Source organism: Schistocerca americana, chromosome 4 (genome assembly GCF_021461395.2).
Source record: "Schistocerca americana isolate TAMUIC-IGC-003095 chromosome 4, iqSchAmer2.1, whole genome shotgun sequence".
Lineage (NCBI taxonomy): Eukaryota > Metazoa > Arthropoda > Insecta > Orthoptera > Acrididae > Schistocerca > Schistocerca americana.
This window is the reverse complement of record NC_060122.1, coordinates 476,182,803-476,203,347: the sequence shown is the minus strand read 5'-3', so window position 1 is coordinate 476,203,347 and position 20,545 is coordinate 476,182,803. Positions and strand designations below refer to the sequence as shown.

At 42.9% G+C, this 20,545-nt stretch overlaps 1 protein-coding gene across 1 annotated transcript in view; it reads left to right on the top strand.

Annotated features, from left to right (window-relative positions):
• The window catches only part of LOC124612333 (peroxidasin), a 207,807-nt gene that overhangs the window by 61,554 nt on the left and 125,708 nt on the right, over positions 1-20,545 (top strand). The window contains exons 6-7 of the mRNA XM_047140476.1: positions 11,334-11,482; positions 13,959-14,079. Of these exons, the coding sequence (XP_046996432.1) occupies positions 11,334-11,482; positions 13,959-14,079 (270 nt within the window). The remainder of the gene's footprint in view (positions 1-11,333; positions 11,483-13,958; positions 14,080-20,545) is intronic.

Here is a 20,545-nt window from a genome sequence, read left to right as displayed (position 1 = left end):
TTTCTTTTAAAAGAGATATTTGATGGTGCTGTCGGAGTTACGTCACTAGAATCTATACATGTGTTAAAAATAATTTATACAGTAGATTTCAGTTGAAATGCTGGCAAGTTACATTTATGGATAGATAAATTATGATGTATATAGCTACTGACGTACGTATTTATTGAAATACTTGGGGCAGACAAATCCACCAAAAAAGGAAAAAAAATGTTTATATAATTACGTATCCGGAACTCCTTCATATTGAATTCATTATATCTCAAGTAATAACCGTGCAACGGAACTTTATAATAAATAATTAAATTTCTTTCTTGCTCCATTCTCCAGTGATACCATCGATATCAATCTATCTCCTGACACATTACATTAAAAGCAATGGAGATATCTTAGAATTTAATATTTCTGTACAACTGAGGTTAGTCTTCGTTATACATTTCGAATGTATAATAAAAGGCAGTTACGTACTAAATTTTCTGTTTAACAACGGCAGGCAGATAAGAATTTCGTATGCAGCTGAACGAATATTAATGAATGCGAGCCTCCACGAGTATATCAAAGTGTTGCTGTCACAGAAACCTTATGCCCTAGACGGTAACAGTCCCGACCTAATCCGAGTTTGCGCGTCTTATTCCTTGTGGAGGTTCCTATAGAGTACTTTTTCACTAAAAATTTCCAAAATGTCTGCAGCAGTGTTGTGTTCATACTTTTCGACTGTGCGCCAACACAAAAATCATTAAGACCCTAACAATCGCCGCAGCGACCCCGAAAACGTTGAGTACGGCTTGTAAATCAGTAGTTTGGGATTATTTTCATGTGACACCACCTTCTCATACCCACGCTCACGCCTGCGGCTGAAACGTCACCTGTCGGCAGAGGAACACCAAAAACAAAACGCGTTAGTTTTGCACACAAGTGTAATTTGGAGAGAAGTGAGTCCTATCGGGTCTCTACGAAGGAAACCAATCTCCTACCATCGTACCAAGGAACAACGTTTTCGTCCGAACATACCTACAGTTTCTGCAAGTCTTTGGCAGCTCAGATCTGTCAGAGACAAAACACTAGATGCGTTTCTGCCTGACAAGATAAAATAGCAGGCTTTCTTGCAGAATTGCAGTAATGCATACGAACTGGATCCGTGCAGAATTCGTATTCAATGGCAAGTTGAGGTTCCAGTCCATTTCTGTATTTCCCATAATGGGATTTCCGATGTTGGCATATAAAAAGTCCCTCTCTTACCTTCTTTATGGCTACAAGGATTTTGAACTCTTTGCCCTCCTTTTCATATAATGATTACCACATCTTCGCAGCTACTTTTCAGACACCTGTTAGTTCTACAATACGAGCAACACGTCAACAGCTTTCCCCCATGTCGATAATTTGGCATCAGTTATCTGGAAATGACGTAACTAACTCGTAATATTTTGTCGAAATCTGTGGCTGCGGTATTGTAAGAAGTGTGCATTCACGGATCCACCTAAGAGAAACTGAAGTTTATGTTTGTTTGTGTGAATAGCGCTCTTTGTCCACACGTTGTTCTTGGTGTCTTGCTAGCTGTTAAGAATTATCCTCTGGTCGTAATTCGCAGTGCCATATGCATTTCCTAACAAAACCTGAATCACCCAGAAGACATGGTCGATATCAGCGTAGCATAAACACGCGCACACCATCGGTGGGTATGTAAACGCTTAGAGTTGCAATTCTCTGTGACAAATAACTACCATCAGAACACAGTAGTGTTGTCCGAGTTTAGTGTTGGCACCAAGGTTGGTAGGGTGTATAAAGGGCGTGACAGCGTCAGATAACGAGCGATCACTTTGAAGGACACGGAGCTGTCAGGTGCACGTTTGTGACGGCGTCTTCAGTACCTGACTGACGCTGAAATGTGCTCATATTTGGCCACGTGATCGAATCGTGCAATATGCAGATTTTTGGGGCGTTCTGGTGTGACAGTGGCTCAGCATTAGACTGCTTGGGAATGTGGGGCAGGCATACTCCTCGTCAAGGTTGCGGTCGATCAAGACTACCGCAAGAGAGGATCACCATATTGTGTAGCAATACGTTCACAACTGAACTCGGCATACGAGAACAAGCTACTGCTGGTTGAGACTGATAGAATTCTCACAGCACAACGGCACGTCACAGACATCATTCGCCCTGAGGTTTCATCTCTCATGCGAATGCACAGTGGTGCCATGTTACAACAAAACAAAGCTCGTCAACAGATGGAATGTAACTTGTGGTGTTTTCTTTTTAAATATTAATATTTTGTTTAAGGTATTATTCTCTTGTGAAGATTCAGGAATGTGTTGTGAGTTCTGCACCACTTCTTGCCGGAAAAGGCAAAGACTTTTCAAAACACTTAAGTACTGTATGTGATAGTTTATATGTCGCCTGAAATCGTTTGCAGAAGGCGTAGCGTTCTCTAGATCAAGAACAGAGTTCGCACTGCCAGTTAATTTATTTGTGTCGTGATCATGTTCGACCACGACCGGATATGAGATATAGCAGCTACGAACAGAGAAACCTCAGGGACCAGACAGAGCTGGAATTTTTCTTTGCTATACTACACCACACATTAAAAGAAACTGGATTTAAAACACAAACAAGGTAAATAGCAATGCGCCTTGTGCCTTAACTGCGACGTTTGCCCACATGCAATCGGTCCGTGGTAGCTGTATGAAAACTATAAAAACACCGTCATGTCTGTTGCCATTAATAGGAGATGGATAACACAGAAATACTTTGAGTAATAAGCAGGCACTACAGCATTTGAGAACACAATAACCAATTTAATTACCTTAGTCAGTATTGCTAGCAATAGGCTCCGTGTATTTCAGTTTTATATCATGCTGGCTGTTTCTTTAAATAGAGTCCTTTAACATTTTCGACATTTCATCTTAGCTGCACACATAAATTCTTACATAGCACTGCACAATAGTAATATTTTATAATAAATAATTAGTGCTTGCGGACCACGCCATATACGCTTCCGCCGTCTTTAAAAAATATATCAGGACTGTGGTAACAGAAGAGGATTACAATTCTTCAGTCGTCAAAAAATAAGAAACACAAAGTATCTCTATACAATTTATGAACAATTCTTATTGTGCACCGTGGCGCGTAAGATATTCTTCGAAATATCAGCGGCGATCTAAGAAATTTTTACACACATTATATGGCTTTTATGAGCCTGCGTGGTTAGATTATCGAATGTCAGTTTATTTAAGCTATCTAAATAGATACTAATATTACAACCTCTATGAAATGTCAGCATGATGTTGAGGTTCTATGGGGCCATCGAGATTATGTGTGGGACCAGGTCGGACATCAACCCCATCCCAGTGGCAGTATGGAGAATAACAAGGAACATTACAACAGTTGTGGTCCATAGTACGTCACGAGACCACACAACAGCTGCATAACGTCCTCCCCAAACGAATCAGTGGGCGCACCCTGACCAGAGAGTGTTCAAAGTTGTACTCATAAGTGACCTCGTACTGGCAAATTCTTTATAAATACTCGAGTTTTAACCAGTGAAATAACATCACACACCATCTCAAAATTGAAGTTTAATATCGATTACCTCTCCTCTTTTGCAGTGCTGCAGATATTAAGCAGTGTACAATCTGGTCTGTTGCTGCATGACGACCCATGTCACCCTTGTCTCTCGGGTTCTTTTGGTATGCAGACCAATATGACAGAGGTGCTGCTGTCCTAGTAGTACACGGTGATGTAGTTGATTAAGTGATGATGTGCCCAGAAGCCTAGCAGTCTTTTGTATCTGTACTTGAACTGTGTTATCGAGGGTCTGCCATGTTGTACAGACTCTGTTTGAGATCTAATGTTCGACGCTCAGTCTCTTGTCGATGCCTAACACCAGCCATGTCCACATACAAAAGGTATTCCACTATACTCACTTATACTGAACTTAATTATCCACAAACAGATACATTTATTTCTTCTTTTACGATGCGGTACAGGTACATGGTGCATGGCATTAAAAAGTTGAGTGGTCCTGAAGAGCGTTCGGGTGCAGTGAATCGAGGCTTTCTTCAACATTGTCGATTAACTTGAGGCTACACGTTTATTCCTCAGCGCCATCCCAGTGTGATTACTCGGGACAGAAGATCTGGTTTCTTACTTCTTTTCGGTCTTCGGCGTGCACTCTATTAACCTAATCAACTTGGTAGTTGTTTTGGACATCTTCAAAAAATGGTTCAAATGGCTCTGAGCACTATGCGAATAAACTTCTGAGGTCATCAGTCGCCTAGAACTTAGAACTAATTAAACCTAACTAACCTAAGGACATCACACACATCCATGCCCGAGGCAGGATTCGAACCTGCGACCTAAGCGGTCGCTCGGCTCCAGACTGTAGCGCCTAGAACCGCACGGCCACTCCGGCCGGCTGGACATCTTTGTGCACAGTGGTAAGGAGAAGTGTGCTACAGAATGGTGTGGCAGCTATTGTCGTAAGAAAGCTGGGCAGGAGCATAAATGAGAAGACCGATTAAAATTTTTTTGTTTATTTACAGACGCAATCACATTCTTAAGACACAGTCATAACCGGTTTTGGCCATACAATGACCATCTTCATATTCTATAACAATACAAAAGAAAATTTATATTAAAACCTAAATATAAGTGCAATATTTAACCAGGCATATTAGTAATCTAGCTGAATTTATACGAAATACATAAAGGCGACATACATTGAACACAGGTTCATGCGTTGTCGAACTAGCTATAAAATGTAAAACACCGGTCTTATATTGGTAAGAAATTTATTAGATTTTGTTCCCCCTCTTTGTGCTAGATGCGCGCGTCCTCTATAAGATAGTCTTTATTTTTCAAAAGCCTAAAATATAACAAATTTACTATTAATATTTAAGTCAAATGTATGTAAAATTTAAAATTACAGAACAGATCGTTAAATCAGTGAAATAACATTTTAGAACAAGGAGAAAACATTCCTATAGTAGTAGCACTTGTAGAGTGTATTTCTGACGCCCGATGGCTGTTGCCTGTTAATGCCGTTGTCTATTAGTACGGCAGGGATGACACTGGCAGGACGACGAGTGTAGTCCTCTGATGCAGGTGGATGGCACGCTTCTACGCCTTAAAAGTTGTTGACATCTGATGCGGCCAGCAGTAGACAGTGCAATACTCGACCGCCGGAAGGCTCCATCCTCAGCTGAAGCACGTATGTAGTAAAAACGATTCGCTCAGGTGAACAGATCGTCGTAAATGTTGAAGCACGCGTCTGTTGCGAATTCATTCTTTTCATTGAGGAGTTTGTCCGGTTCTCTGCGTCTCGTAACATAAATCTCCAGTTTTTCTAAAATGTCTAATCGTTTATTTTTGTAACTTCATTTAGCATTTGAAGCTGTTCGTCGATGTTACCAATATTATGACCCCCCCCTCTTGCATATGTAAGCCTAGCGCTGTCTTATTACTGGGATACGTGTGTTCTCCAGATACTACATCAAAAGACCTGACTGTCTGTCCGATATAGCTTTTTTCTCATTCATGACATGATATTTTATTGGCTCCCGATTTACTATATTCATTACTTTTCGGTGGAAAGTTATGACGCACTATCTTTCTAAATTATCGGAAGTCCTAAATGCAATTTTATCCCCGTTTCTTCGGACTATATGTTCGATTTTATTTGACGTTTTGCCTATATTTTTCATAGTGGCGTACTTATCCTTTTCGGATGTCTGTTTTACCTGCCGTTTCTCGCTCCTTTTCATCTTCTTTTTAATTTTGCTACGTATGGAGTTAACTATATCTGGGTCATAATCATTTGCAAGAGCGACCTGTCTTAATATGTCGAGTTCTTACAAATAATGCAGTAAGGAACAAGAGTCCAGCAATAACAATATCAACCAGGAGGAGGCTCACTGGACTCAGTGCGAACGATAGCGTCGTGACGAAGAAGTTCCAAGTGTAAGTGGCTATGTCAGCTGCCGCCAGCCGTCCTACATTGTGACGGCAGAGGGCGTTCGTAGTACAGAGCCACTGGAAGCATGCCTCAGTGGGCAAGCATCACTGCGTCCCCCAGATCCCGCACGACCACTACCGATGTCAGGCAAAAACTTAAACGTTCGTTGGCTACTTTATCGATATGTGACTCCACAGTAATAGCCGCCCTTCTTTAACCATTAGCTGGTTTTGTATGAGAGATGTATATAAACTGTTGTGTTTTGGCAGGAGAGCCAACACCGTGTTATTAGAGGAAGCCGAAAGGCACGCGTTTTAGCTCACGCAGGCTGGCGTGAGGTCTGGAACAGGACAAGGAAATTACAATTTAGAAAAACGGACGTAGCTGGTGGAATACTTCACTTAAATCAATTAATGATAAGCGTCGCTCTTGACTGTACATTATTCACAATATCAATAGTAACTGAACATGGCGCCTTACTAGGTCGTAGCAAATGACGTAGCTGCAGGCTATGCTAACTATCGTCTCGGCAAATGAGAGCGTATTTTGTCAGTGAACCATCGCTAGCAAAGTCGGCTGTACAACTGGGGCGAGTGCTAGGGAGTCTCTCTAGACTAGACCTGCCGTGTGGCGGCGCTCGGTCTGCAATCACTGATAATGGCGACACGCGGGTCCGACGTATACTAACGGACCGCGGCCGATTTAAAGGCTACCACCTAGCAAGTGTGGTGTCTGGCGGTGACACCACATAAACCACTTACTGCAGAAAGGCAACATGTACACATTTCCTACTTTTGCGGCAGAGACAAAAAACTGGATACAACTGGTTTAATGCAATTTATAACGTGACTTGTAGTTCTGGTTTCTTGATGTTGATTAACTTGCTTGTTATATACATGTTAAAGTCAAGTATAGCATATGGGGAAATAGAGGAACACGTTCAATTTCTGCAGCACACTGGATTCTGAAACTGATTTTTGCGTTAAGTAACTTGTTTCAAAATAGAGTTGTACACACAAACGTTTTTGCTATAGTAAACCTTGTTTGTTACACATTTTTGAATAATATTTGACGTTTATCTTGGTTGAATGACTTAGTTACCTTAACCTACACCATGAGATGCCGTTTTTGTCGGCCAAGATGTGACTAAATTCCAAAACTGCACCTTTTCTTGACAGATATAGACCAAAGATTTCTTAATGTCATCCACATTGTTGTTATTTATAGGCAGTAAAGATATGTAGGCTGTCTTTGAAAGGAGCTGCAAATGTTATACAGCTTTTCTCAACCTAAAATTGTCCATCGTCAGGCCAGAAATATCCATGTTGCACGTAACTCTTCTCGGGCGAAGAGGTTACCGTATCTTATGGCACTATGAAATAGTGAGAAACCTTTCCGGTGCCTAGGAACGACTTTACCATATGAATCATCGCTTAGGCAGGTTTTTTTTTTTTTTTTATAAAATGTAGGTTACCACGAAATGTAGTCGATAAAAGAACCCACCTTCATATGAACTACAGTTCAGTTCATGTTGGGATGGGTAGGGTTGTTTGGGGAAAGAGACCAAACAGCGAGGTCATCGGTCTCATCGGATTAGGGAAGGAAGTCGGCCGTTCCCTTTGAAAGGAACCATCCCGGCATTTGCCTGGAGCGATTTAGGGAAATCACGGAAAACCTAAATCAGGATGGCCGGACGCAGGATTGAACCGTCGTCCTCCTGAATGCGAGTCCACTGTGCTAACCACTGTTCATATGAACAATAGATAACTTGCTATAATATTTTGAGGAATATTCTATGACTTCAGCAACTTCATCCACTGTATTGTATCTATCCTCCTTCTATCACGTCCCAGGCTAGTTCCCCATCTGCAGTAAACGGAAAATTAACGGCGTCACAAGACTAGTGTTTTCGTGTAAAAAGATTCCCTTTTTTGCAGTAAACTATACATTGACCCATTCTGAAACGTAATCGAAAAAAAACTGAATTTTTGTTAATTGTGGAATAGTTGCCTTTGTGCAGTAAGTGATTCATATATTTCAGGTACCACTTTTAGGTGCCTCATCAGATACGCTGCGAGAATCTCCTGACAACTTGAGGAGTATTCTTCGTCGTACGACAGGCGTTCAATAAGAAAAGCAACACATTTTTCTCTTAAAACAGGTTGGTTTGATTCACGATTCCAATACACCATATTATTCTCCACTCTTTTGGGTATAAAAACCTATTTTTTAACGTAATATCCGTTCAACCCACGGCCTTACGCCACCTTATAGGGATGGCCTGTATTTCTACGTGGTACCACTCTGCTGGTTGACATCGGAGCGAACGTCCTGACGCATCAATAAACTCCCCATCTTCCATGTGCTTCTTCTATGGGGTGCATCCTTTGTTGGACCAGACACGTGGAAGTGCCAAGGTGAGAGATCCGGGCTGTGAGGTGGATAAAGAAGACTAGTCTAGTGAAGTTGCGTGTGTTTCCCTCGGGTGCACAGACTTGTGTGCGGCATTGCGTTGTTCGTTCGTATTTTCGTTGCGATGAATACGCTGAAGTTATTTCTTCAATTTCCTGAGGGCAGTGCAATAAACTGCAGAGTTTATCGTAGTACCATGAGAGAAGACTAGAAACAGAATAACCCTTCAGAGTCACAGGAGACTGTCGCTCTGGCTTTACCAGCTGAGAGTCCAGCTCTGAACTTTTTCTTCGGAGGAGAGGTGGTGTGGCACCGCTCCATGGATTTGCTGTTTTGTTTCCAGTTCAAAGTGATGAACTCATAATTCAGTACCCGTGACGATGTTCGAAGAAAACTGGGCACGAACAGCTTCGTAGCGCGTAAGCAGTTTGGCACAGATAGTTCTTCGTTAATCTTTCTAGTGTCAGAACTACCAACAGAAACATCCAGTTTGATTGTAATCTGTCGATCACCTCGAATGAGAGGGTCCCCATTTTCCAAAATTGCAGGAGTCACAGCTGTGTGCAACAGGCAAGCAGGAAGATCGACAGGTTTCCCCGACATTGTTGCGATTGTGAGAGACACCTCGCACAATTAATCATCGTGCTTTTGTTCCGTGTCAGATCTCCATAGACTTTCTGCGTGTGCCTATGAATATCTGCGATGCGCTGATTTTCCGCCTAAAGGAACACAGTGGGTGCTCTCCGTTTCGAAAACGCTCCCATTTCCTTTTTTTTATGGTATTATGGAACCAAACTGCCGAGGTCATCCGTCCCTAAGCTTACACACTATTTAATTTAACTTTAACCTACGCTAATTACAACACACACACCCATGCCCGAGGGAGGACTCGAACCTCCGATAGGGGAAGCCGCGCGGATCGTGACAGAGAACGCGGAAGAACTTGCCCCCCTTCTAACAGCCGTTTACCGCAAGTCTCTAGAGGAACGCAAGGTTCCAAAATGGCTCTGAGCACTATGCGACTTAACTTCTGAGGTCATTAGTCGCCTAGAACTTAGAACTAATTAAACCTAACTAACCTAAAGACATCAGACACATCCATGCCCGAGGCAGGATTCGAACCTGCGACCGTAGAGGTCACGCGGTTCCAGACTGAAGCGCCTAGAACCGCACGGCCACACCGGCCGGCGAAAGGTTCCAAATGATTGGAAAAGAGCACAGATAGTTCCATTTTTCAAGAAGGGTCGTCGAGCAGATGCGCGAAACTATAGCCCTATATCTCTGACATCGATCTGTTGTAGAATTTTAGAACATGTTTTTTGCTCGCGTATCATGTCATTTCCGGAAACCCAGAATCTACTCTGTAGGAATCAACATGGATTCCGGAAACAGCGATCGTGTGAGACCCAACTCGCTTTATTTCTTCATGAGACCCAGAAAATATTAAATACAAACTCCCCGGCAGATGCCATTTTCCTTGACTTCCGGAAGGCGTTCGATACAGTTCCGCACTGTCGCCTGATAAACAAAGTAAGAGCCTACGGAATATCAGACCAGCTGTGTGGCTGGATTGAAGAGTTTTTAACAAACAGAACACAGCATGTTGTTCTCAATGGAGAGACGTCTACAGACGTTAAAGTAACCTCTGGCATGCCACAGGCGAGTGTTATGGGACCATTGCTTTTCACAATATATATAAATGACCTAGTAGATAGTGTCGGGAGTTCCATGCGGCTTTTCGCGGATGATGCTGTAGTATACACTGAAGTTGCAGCATAAGAAAATTGCAGCGAAATGCAGGAAGATCTGCAGCGGATAGGAACTTGGTGCAGGGAATGGCAAGTGACCCTTAACATACACAAATGTAATGTATTGCGAATACATATAAAGGTGGATCCATTATTGTATGATTATATGATAGCGGAACAAACACTGGTTGCAGTTGCTTCTGTAAAATATCTGGGAGTATTCGTACGGAATGATTTGAAGTGGAATGACCATATAAAATTAATTGTTGGTAAGGCGGGTGCCAGGTTGCGATTCATTGGGAGAGTCCTTAGAAAATGTAGTCCATCAACAAAGGAGGTGGCTTACAGAGCACTCGTTCGACCTATACTTGAGTATTGCTCATCAGTGTGGGATTCGCACCAGGTCGGGTTGACAAAGAAGATAGAGAAGATCCAGAGAAGAGCAGCGCGTTTCGTCACAGGGTTATTTGGTAAGCGTGATAGCGTCACAGAGATGTTTAGCAAACTCAAGTGGCAGACTCTGCAAGAGGCGCTCTGCACCGCGGTGTAGCTTGCTCGCCAGGTTTCGAGAGGGTGCGTTACTGGATGAGGTATCGAATATATTGCTTCCCCCTACTTATACCTCCCGAGGAGATCACGAATGTAAAATTAGATAGATTCGTGCGCACACGGTGGTTTTCCGGCAGTCGTTCTTCCCGCGAACCATACGCGACTGGAAAAGGAAAGGGAGGTAATGACAGTGGCACGTGAAGTGCCCCCCGCCACACACCGTTGGGTGGCTTGCGGAGTATAAATGTAGATTAGATGTAGACAAGAAGCCCCAAATCGCACGGCTACCCCGCACGTCACACCTCCATTACAGACACCATTTTGAAGACTACGTATTTAGTGCCGCCACCTATCGGAACTTAATAGAACTATAGGGGCTGAAGCGGGAATATTCTACCACGTTCCACAACAAATTTTGCATTTCTTTTCAACCGAAATTGGCCGAGAAAAAAGTGTTGTATTACTTATTGAACCCCCCTTGTATCAGATTATTGTTGCGCTGGTGTTATCTGTTGAGGCCTGTGAATCCAGGCGCTTGCACGTTGCCACAAAACAGCAGGCAAAATAGCCTCGTCATGCAGTCACATTGCTTGTATTGTCGTCTTCTAATCGCGCTGCCACGCATCGATAACAACAGTGAGAGGAGTATTACCTTTGACTCTCTTGCTGTTGAGCAGCGAAGCCGTACTTCCGGCGCACGCCGCTGGACCAGACGACGCAGGTGGGAGGCACGGTCACCCTGTACTGTGCGGCTGCCGGGCACCCCGCCCCGGAGGTCACGTGGACCAGGGACGACATCGCCATCACGCCCTCTGACAGGTTCCAGGTGAGTGTGTTGCGCAGTCGCACAACCTTCAGCCATGCATAGCTGTCAAATCCTATCCTACACAGTTTAAAGATAAGGGAACACCTGTATCTTTCAAGGCAAATACAAGGGGTGCGCAAAAATATGGAAACATCAGAAACACAACACATTACCATACCCTATACGGTGTAAGAAACCCGTTGTCATTCAAAGTAGCTACCACTGGTCGCGTAATGGATAAATATAGATCTTGTACGGTTGTTAAGGGAATCTTATACCATATGTCCTGCAAGATAGTGGGAAGGTCAGGTAACTGTGATGGAGGTGACCAGAGATCTCGCATCCTTCTCTCGAAAGTCAACCACAAAGGCTCAATCACAGTGAGATCTGGTGAGTGTGGCGACCAGGGAAGATGCAACAATACATCGTCTTGGAATACAGCATCACGACTGGGGAACAAATAGCACATCATGAGGTGGCCCTGATGATCCGAAATGGTCATGTAAACCTTGGCAGTGATGCGTCCTTGCAGAGTACTCACGGGGCCCATGGAATACCACGATGTGACTGCTCAAATCGTCACAGAATCCCCGACACGTTTCACTTTTGGGATGTAAACCTGGTCAGAATTTTGAAACAGTTTGAGGCAAGCCACTGACTGTCTTCCATTGCTCCAGAGTCCAGTTTCTATGGCTCCGGCACCACGTTCTTCTGTTACGGGCATTTCCATCACTGGTGTGAAGTTTTGGAATTACATCTCGTGTCGCTGTTCCCAGAGCTCCCTTCGTGTTGTTTCGCTGCTGACGGGTTCGCGAATGCGACGTTCAGTTCTGTAGTGACTTTTGCAGCTGTCGTCCTCTTATTTTTCGTAACAATCCTCTTCAATGACTGCATGTCAGGAGCACGAGATTTTCACAGCAGAGTGTTCGCTGAAATGAAACTTCCTGGTAGAATAAAACTGTGTGCCGGACCGAGACTCGAACTCGGGACCTTTGCCTTTCGCGGGCAAGTGCTCTACCAACTGAGCTACCCAAGCACGACTAACGCCCCGTCCTCACAGCCTTACTTCTGCCAATACCTCGTCTCCCACCTTCCAAACTTTACAGAAGCTCTCCTTCGAAACTTGAAGAACTATCACTCCTGAAAGAAAGGATATTGCGGAGACATGGCTTAGCCACAGTCTAGGGGATATTTCCAGAATGAGATTTTCACTCTGCAGCGGAGTGTGTGCTAAGCCATGTCTCCGCAATATCCTTTCTTTCAGGAGTTCTAATTCTGCAAGTTTCGCAGGAGAGCTTCTGTAAAGTTTGGAAGGTACGAGACGAGGTACTGGCAGAAGTAAGGCTGTGAGGACGGGGCGTGAGTCGTGCTTGGGTAGCTCTGTTGGTAGAGCACTTGCCCGCGAAAGGCAAAAGTCCCAAGTTCGAGTCTCGGTCCGGTACACAGTTTAAATGTGCCAGGAAGTTTCACTGCCTATCACGATCAAACACAATCTTTCGTCCACGCCTTGACTTGGGGTATGATGTTTTTCTACTTTCTCTTTATATCATGTAGGTCTTCGACACGGTGCCTCTTGAAACGCCAAACACCTCGGATACCATTATTACCGAAGCACGCACCACACGAGCAGCAACAATTTCCCTACTTTCGAATTCAGTCAGCTCCGACAAAATGCACTGAACACAGGGAACACTGACCAGACCGTGACTGTCCGCAGCTCGTGGTCGTGCGGTAGCGTTCTCGCTTCCCACGCCCGGGTTCCCGGGTTCGATTCCCGGCGGGGTCAGGGATTTTCTCTGCCTCATGATGACTGGGTGTTGTGTGCTGTCCTTAGGTTAGTTAGGTTTAAGTTGTTCTAAGTTCTAGGGGACTGATGACCATAGATGTTAAGTCCCATAGTGCTCAGAACCATTTGAACAATTTGACCGTGACTGACAGTTGCATTATAATGAGGACATTGTACAGGCGCCGTTCATGGTCAAATAGAACAGTGCAGCTTGCAGACTTTTAGCATCTGCATTTATGTTCAAGTACGAATTTCTCGGAGTGCTTCCATATTGCTGTGCAGCCCTCGTAACTTCGATATTAGCTAGCGATAGTTTATTGTTTAAGGTCTGTAATATTTGTTTAATGGATGTACAGCCTTCACAGGTGGCCAGCCTGTCTGGAATCCAAAGTGTCCTATGCTCAATAAATTGTTTTCTAAGTTAAGGGTGAGACTACTCTTGAATCCATTACTTTTTCGAGTATATCGTAAAATTACGTTAGTACGAAAATTATCAGCTTTGTCATGAAGAGGTTTAACAAATGCATATTTAAGCTGTCTGGAAAAAATTGGCTGTGGCAGTGATGCATCACAAATATCACTAAGAGCATTATTTATTAAGCTGGAAAAACTTTACGTAATGACACAAGGCCCGTAGATATGCTAAAGAGAGTGGAGGAAAAAAATGGTTACTTGTTAAAATGTCCATACGTACGAGTCTGTATGTTGCAGTTGGAGAGTGACGGGACCCTGACGGTGACCAATATCCAGCGGGAAGATGGCGGCAGCTACAGGTGTACCGCCTCCAACTACATCGGTCGCGTCAGCACCGTCGCTGAGATCAAAGTAAACGGTACGTTATCGTCAGACTCTCGTGTACACAACTAGAACAGTGTGAACTGTCTATCGATAGGGCAGTACCTGCGGTATACTTGTTGTAGAAAAATGGTTACCTGATGCTGCTTTTATCTGTTTCAGAACATTATAGTTTTGATTAAATTATATATTTCAGTATTTCAGCACCAACTTTCTGATTTTTCTCCTAATAGTAGATCAGAATAAGATATAAAAGCTGTTATGTTATATTATCAAATAAGTAAAGTGTAAAATATAAAATTGTTTCTACATTGGATTTTCCAGTGATATTCACTAATTTTACTTTTTCTTTATTCCAAATTCAGAAACAGAATCACATGCTAAAGGTAAATTATCAATAATATTGAACCTTAGAGTAGATACGTGTTTACATAGCCCCTTGCACTTTTAGAACCCATTGGGCACTCGTGTTTTATGTGCATATAGTACGGCATGGCTGTAGATGGAATTTACTCCTTCTTAGAAAAGATTTTTTGTTTCAGATCACTGCATGAGTTTTCTTCCTATTTTTCCGTGACAGAAAGTAATCAAATATGTATAGAAAATTCTATTTAATTGTAGTTACAAATTTCGACGGCCAAACTAAATGTATTCAACTGACACCGCTATATCAGCGCTTTTCTATAGTTAGATCAATTTGCATGACAAAGAATCCTTAGCTTGTCACGAATTATCTTTCATTCCACATTTTCTTAGCTACAGCTATATTTCACGCCCATTAATTGTATTTGATTATTGATATTTCGTTTGAGCGAGACACCATAGGAACCGAGGAGACGTATGATTTCAATAGCTGTGACACGACGTACGTATTTTAAACCTATTGCTGCTTTTTCATTTGCATGCGGAAAGGGGTCAGACACAAAATGATAACCCACTTTTTACAATGTCGTGGAAAAGTATCTCAATTTTTGAGGCAGTATTAAGCTTGAGAATGTTTTGGGATAATTATAGAATACTGACATAATATTCATTTTTGGGAAGTTGAGTCAACTGACAAGTGATGAAGTGGTAACGGTACTGCAGAAGAGATAAGAAATATAAATATCAGTGAGGACTTTTAACGTTGCCAAGAACGAGTATCTGCTCTTCATTTTTAGGAGGCAGATCCCTAGTTTTCACACCGGAATACGCAATAAAAGGCGTCAGCCGTTAACATCGGCACCAAGGCTGCATTGCGCTCTCATAAATGCCAGCGACATGACAAAATTTTTGTCATATGTGGGTTACCAAATAGAGACATGGAAGCTAGAGAAATCGTTACTTCTCATATGAGACTCGTGCTAGTTCGGTAAGTCTATAACATTGCTCAAATCTGCCGCATTATTACTAATACCACATGCAACGAATTGTCATTCTTCAGAATATGGAAACTAAAATAATTTATTGTTGTCGGACACAGAGTGAACAGAGGAAATAGGATGGAACACAAACATCTTATCTATTTCTTCCTTCTTCTGAGTCAGCGATTTCAAAGCGGCTGTCCGCCTCCGCACATCTATCAAATTAACTGACAAACATATTGGATTCATCCGCAGTAAGCTTGGGCTGTTGTTATTACCCTATACTCATCTGACCAGAAATCCTTCTTTCCATTTCACGAAACTGGCCCCCTACTATATCTAGATTGAGCCTTTGCATTTGCCTTTTCAGGTTTTCTAGTTTACCTACGACTTTCATGCTTCTGACATTCCGCGCCCCGATTCCTGGAACGTTATCCTTTTGTTGATTATTCGATCTTTTTCTCACTTTCATATCCATTTGCAATCTTTTGCAAATGGAGAGAACATCATAACACTTTTTCAATCACAGGGCACATGTCCTGTAGATACACGTTATATGTCTTTAATGCAGTGATTTCCATTGCTTTCTGCATCCTCATGCCGTTGATCATTTCTGATTTTTCCGCCTTTAGGGGCTGTTTCCCACCCCGAGGACAAGAGAGTGCTCTGAATCTCTGTCCTCTCCTCCGCCATCTTTCACAAAGCCATTGGCAGAACGAGGGTGACTTATGCCGGAAGTCTTCGGCCGGCAATGTTGATTATTGATCAAAATTTCAGCGGTAGCCGGTTTCGAACCCGCGACCGATACATTTCGACTACTAGTCGAAGACGCCCCCCCCCCCCCCAATGCCATCGGTGCATAAAAAAAATTCAAATGACGTGAGAAGCAGGTAGTATTATACTCCCCGCTTTGGACAGACTGAACAACGACTTGAGATTGTCGTTACACGTCAGATCACGGTGTTATTTGGCCGGCGGTCCAAAAAATGGCTCTGAGCACTATGCGACTTAACTTCTGAGCTCATCAGTCGCCTAGAACTTAGAACTAATTAAACCTAACTAACCTAAGGACATCACACACATCCATGCCCGAGGCAGGATTCGAACCTGCGACCGCAACGGTCTAGACTGTAGCGCCTAGAACCGCACGGCCACTCCAGCCGGCGCCGGCGGTCCGAAAGAGAGTTACTTGGTGGCTGCGAAATACGTATTTCATCACTACACCAGGAACCATGAAGGCTCTTCCCGTAAAGAGCCACTAAAAGTTTTCTCATGGAGATGATGAGCAGGGGGTCCTTGAAAATGTTGAGAAGCTTCAGCGACAACTTCAGACACAAAACCTGACACCGCATTCAATGTTTACTCCATAAACCCTTAAACTGCACAAAAATCCTCGTTTCTTCATTAGCAGAAAATCACGATAGCTGCTTCAAATACCTGTACCTGTACTTAATTAACTACACCGGCTTAACTCGAACTAAATTTCGTAGCCAAAATGAATTTTTCACTCTGCGGTGGTGTGTGCGCTGATATGAAACTTCCTGGCAAATGAAAAGACTTTGCTGGACCGGGACTAGACACCAGGATTTTTGACTTATGGAGCTACACGAGCACAACCCCTGGTTTCGAGTCTCGGTCCGGCTCACAGTTTTAATATGACAGGAAGTTTCACGTTAGTGCAGACTCCATTGCAGAGAGAAAAATTCATCTTATAAACGCTTTCCAGGCAGTAGGTAACCCCTATCTGTGCAATATCCTTTCTTACAAGAGTGCTAGGCCTGAAAGTCATGCAGGAGAACTACTGTGAAGTTGCGAAGGTAGGAGATGAGGTACTGACGAAACTAAAGCTGTGAGAGCGGGTCGTGCGATTTCATTGGGTAACTTAGTATGGCAAAAGTGCTAGTTTTCAAGTCCCGGTCCACCACACAGTTGTAATCTGACAGGAAGTTTCACATTTCGTAGGTTGTTCAGGGATATTCTCTGGCCCATGGTCACCGGTGGATCGTTTCGTAGTAATAACGGTATTATGACTTACTCAATTTGTTGCCCAATTTACCTTTGTTTCTATGGAAATACCTAACACAAGAAGTCCATGTACAGAGGAAAAAGTACAGCGACACTCGAATCTTGAGCTTTTCCCGCCGTATCGAATGTTATTTGTACTGTGATGTGGCTGCATTCGCAGCGAGAACTGCACACCGTAGCTATCTTGTGATACTCTTCACAAGCATTTAGCATACGGGAGGTACATTTCGGTCAGTTCTTCAGCACTAAACCTATCCATATTGCTATTTACCAGTGTAAGTCTACAACTAGCACTGACGGAAAAACAAGCCCGAGACAGAACCGAGCAATACCGAATGCAAATTTGAGGAGATGAACGAATGGATCGAGGTTATACCCAGAAAAGGTTCGCAGCGGGTACCGTCAATATTCGCACTACTGTACAGCTATTTTCATAGCAGTACGTATACAAAGATAAATGCGGGAAAGAAATCAAACGAAGTGCAGTTATTCTCGAGTGGTATACCTGGGACGACGTTTCCGTTATACCAAAATAATTAGGAAATTACGTTGAATAAACGCTGAAATTTTGTCAGTGGGGCTCGATTTTGCCCTGGATTGTGTTATACACTATACAAACTAATTGTATTTACGTAATTAGTTCATAAATTTCTCATGTACGTTTTCATTGATAGCAGAAACCACCACGAAAATCCTTTATTTAATTCGGTATTTATGAAACAAAATCTGCCTAGTTCGACATGGCAGTCCAATGTTCGTGGATTACCTTTATCCTCGAAGTGTATTTTTTTTTGTTTTCAAGACTTCCACATCATGAAACTTCGAATGCGCATGTTCATTTTTTTTTTTGATGGACTGAATATGAGATATAAAAAACGCGTCATAAATATTTGGCGTGTCCCATCATAAGACTACAGAAACAGGAGACAGAAAGAAAACACCATGAAAATTTTGAAAGAATGTCTGTTGGCCACTTCGGCAACGTCTGTAATTTTACTGAGAAATGTAGGTGGAATCAATCGAAGCACTGATTTAACATGTACGTGGAAATGAGTATTGCGATGATTTCCTAGAGTACTCTCGACTGAAGCGATACCAAGAACTCATATTCTGTTCACTGATATTGCACAGAAAGTATGGAAGCCGGTAACAGGTGGCAGATATCCAAGAGTTTGCAACCTTGTCTCCTTCCGCTTACCTGCCGACTTGTGGAACAGAGGCCCTCATCGAAATTACAGCTTACCGAAAACTTTATTCATCAGCTTCTTTTGTTGCTGGAAGGTGCTATGTGTTCAGCCAAAAATAGAAGTCTACCATTAACTGCTTACCTCAGAGTACTTAGTTTGGCGCCCTCTACCACTGTTATATGAGGGCTATTCTTTTTCCTAACCTGGGATCGGTAGCGAAATGAAAACCACAGTGAAAATCAAAAATGTGTTATCGGCAATATTTAGTTACATCTTCCAGTTGCTTCTTTACATATTCACCACTCCGACTTAGACATTTGTCTTGGCGTCGTATCAAATTTGTCATATCCTCATCACAGAAAGCAGACGCCTGTGATTTCACCAAATCCCTATGCTGGTCTGCAGTTCGTTATCTATCCCAATAATAGCCTCATAGACAGCGATTCATGTGAGCGAAGAGGTGAAAGCAAAAGGAACCAAAGTCAGGGCTGTATATGGTGGGTGATCGAACACTTTCCACCGAATACGCTGAAGGAACGTCTTTGTTTCACTTGGAGTATGAAAGTTACGTTATATGGCCTGCATGAAATCATGCGAAACTCTGAGCAGAAACTCCCACTTGGCAGGACAACCTATTTTATAGGAATCTTAACGTACTCACTGTGCACTCAGAACTGAAAAATTTAAGGTGTCGCGGGCTACGGGAGACACTGGGCAACACATCTGCGCAAAGCTTCGCCGGATTTTCACTGCAGTTTTAATTTCGCGACCTATCGGAGGCTGGGAAAAAGTGGACCTCGTAGTTTTGGTCGTAAAAACATTAGACACTGTACGCGGACACGTACTCATCAGGACCGTCCATGGGCGCCTATACGTCAGCTTACCGTAATATCGCCGGATTTGGACAGCTCTACCCGTCAGATTACTCGACCGCGGCTAAAAAATCTGTTTCATTTTCGTCCGGAAACTACTTCCATCAGGTGTAAACACATTTTTGCTCCCTGCTTCTATTCTGTGGTAGTGTGCTCGTACTTATTAGTAGCTGTAACTCACAGTTATAGCTTTCCTCATTGTACTCGTATATGAGTCCTCACACTCACTGCGCACACTGATCACAGGAGACAAATTTGTTTAGCCTCAATGTGATTGTTAGTACGAGTGCATTTGTCTCTTAGTTATCGTACCATTCACTGACCTTTTCGGAATCACTAGCATGAATAATATAATATATAATAAACGCCTAAACGTCACCAGTCTCTGACTGTTATTTTCCGGTATTTAAATTAAGACTATGCCTATTGATGTTAGGTATTCTCTTTTTTCCGCTGTGCACAGAGTTGCTGACACTACATGAGCATGGTGAAAATGCATGTATGTGTTAGACCGGTAGTAGTCACACTCGTCTCCAAATGATATAAATGTCGTACTTTATAAGTTGCATGTAATCTGTAAGAGGCGTATCAGGAAGTAAGGGCCGTTCGCCAATTACTTACACAGATGAGCCAAAACTTCACGACCACCGTCCACCGCGACATTGAATGTCGGCTGTTTGCATTATGGACACGTGATGTGATATGGAAAGTCTTAGGGTGATTCCGTGACGGCATTATATAAACTCAGGGATGATGGAGAAGGGTAAATGTACCAGTTTGAGGCAAGGGATGCTGACCTGGAAACGACCGAGCCTAAAATTACAAGCGAAAATCGTGTTACCTCTGACTACGGAAAACGGGTATCCGAAGTGCTGTTGCTAAAACTGTAGGGTAGTCAACTTTCAGAGGTAGCAGTATGGAATAAAACAAGATAAAAATGTCCTTTAAATATGGGCTATAAACGCGTATCATAAGAGCTATGAGCATTTGTTCATCTTCGCAACTGTGAAACAATTCTATTCTACCCAACAAGTGGCTATAGCTCCTAAGATATGCATTTATAGCCCATATTTAAT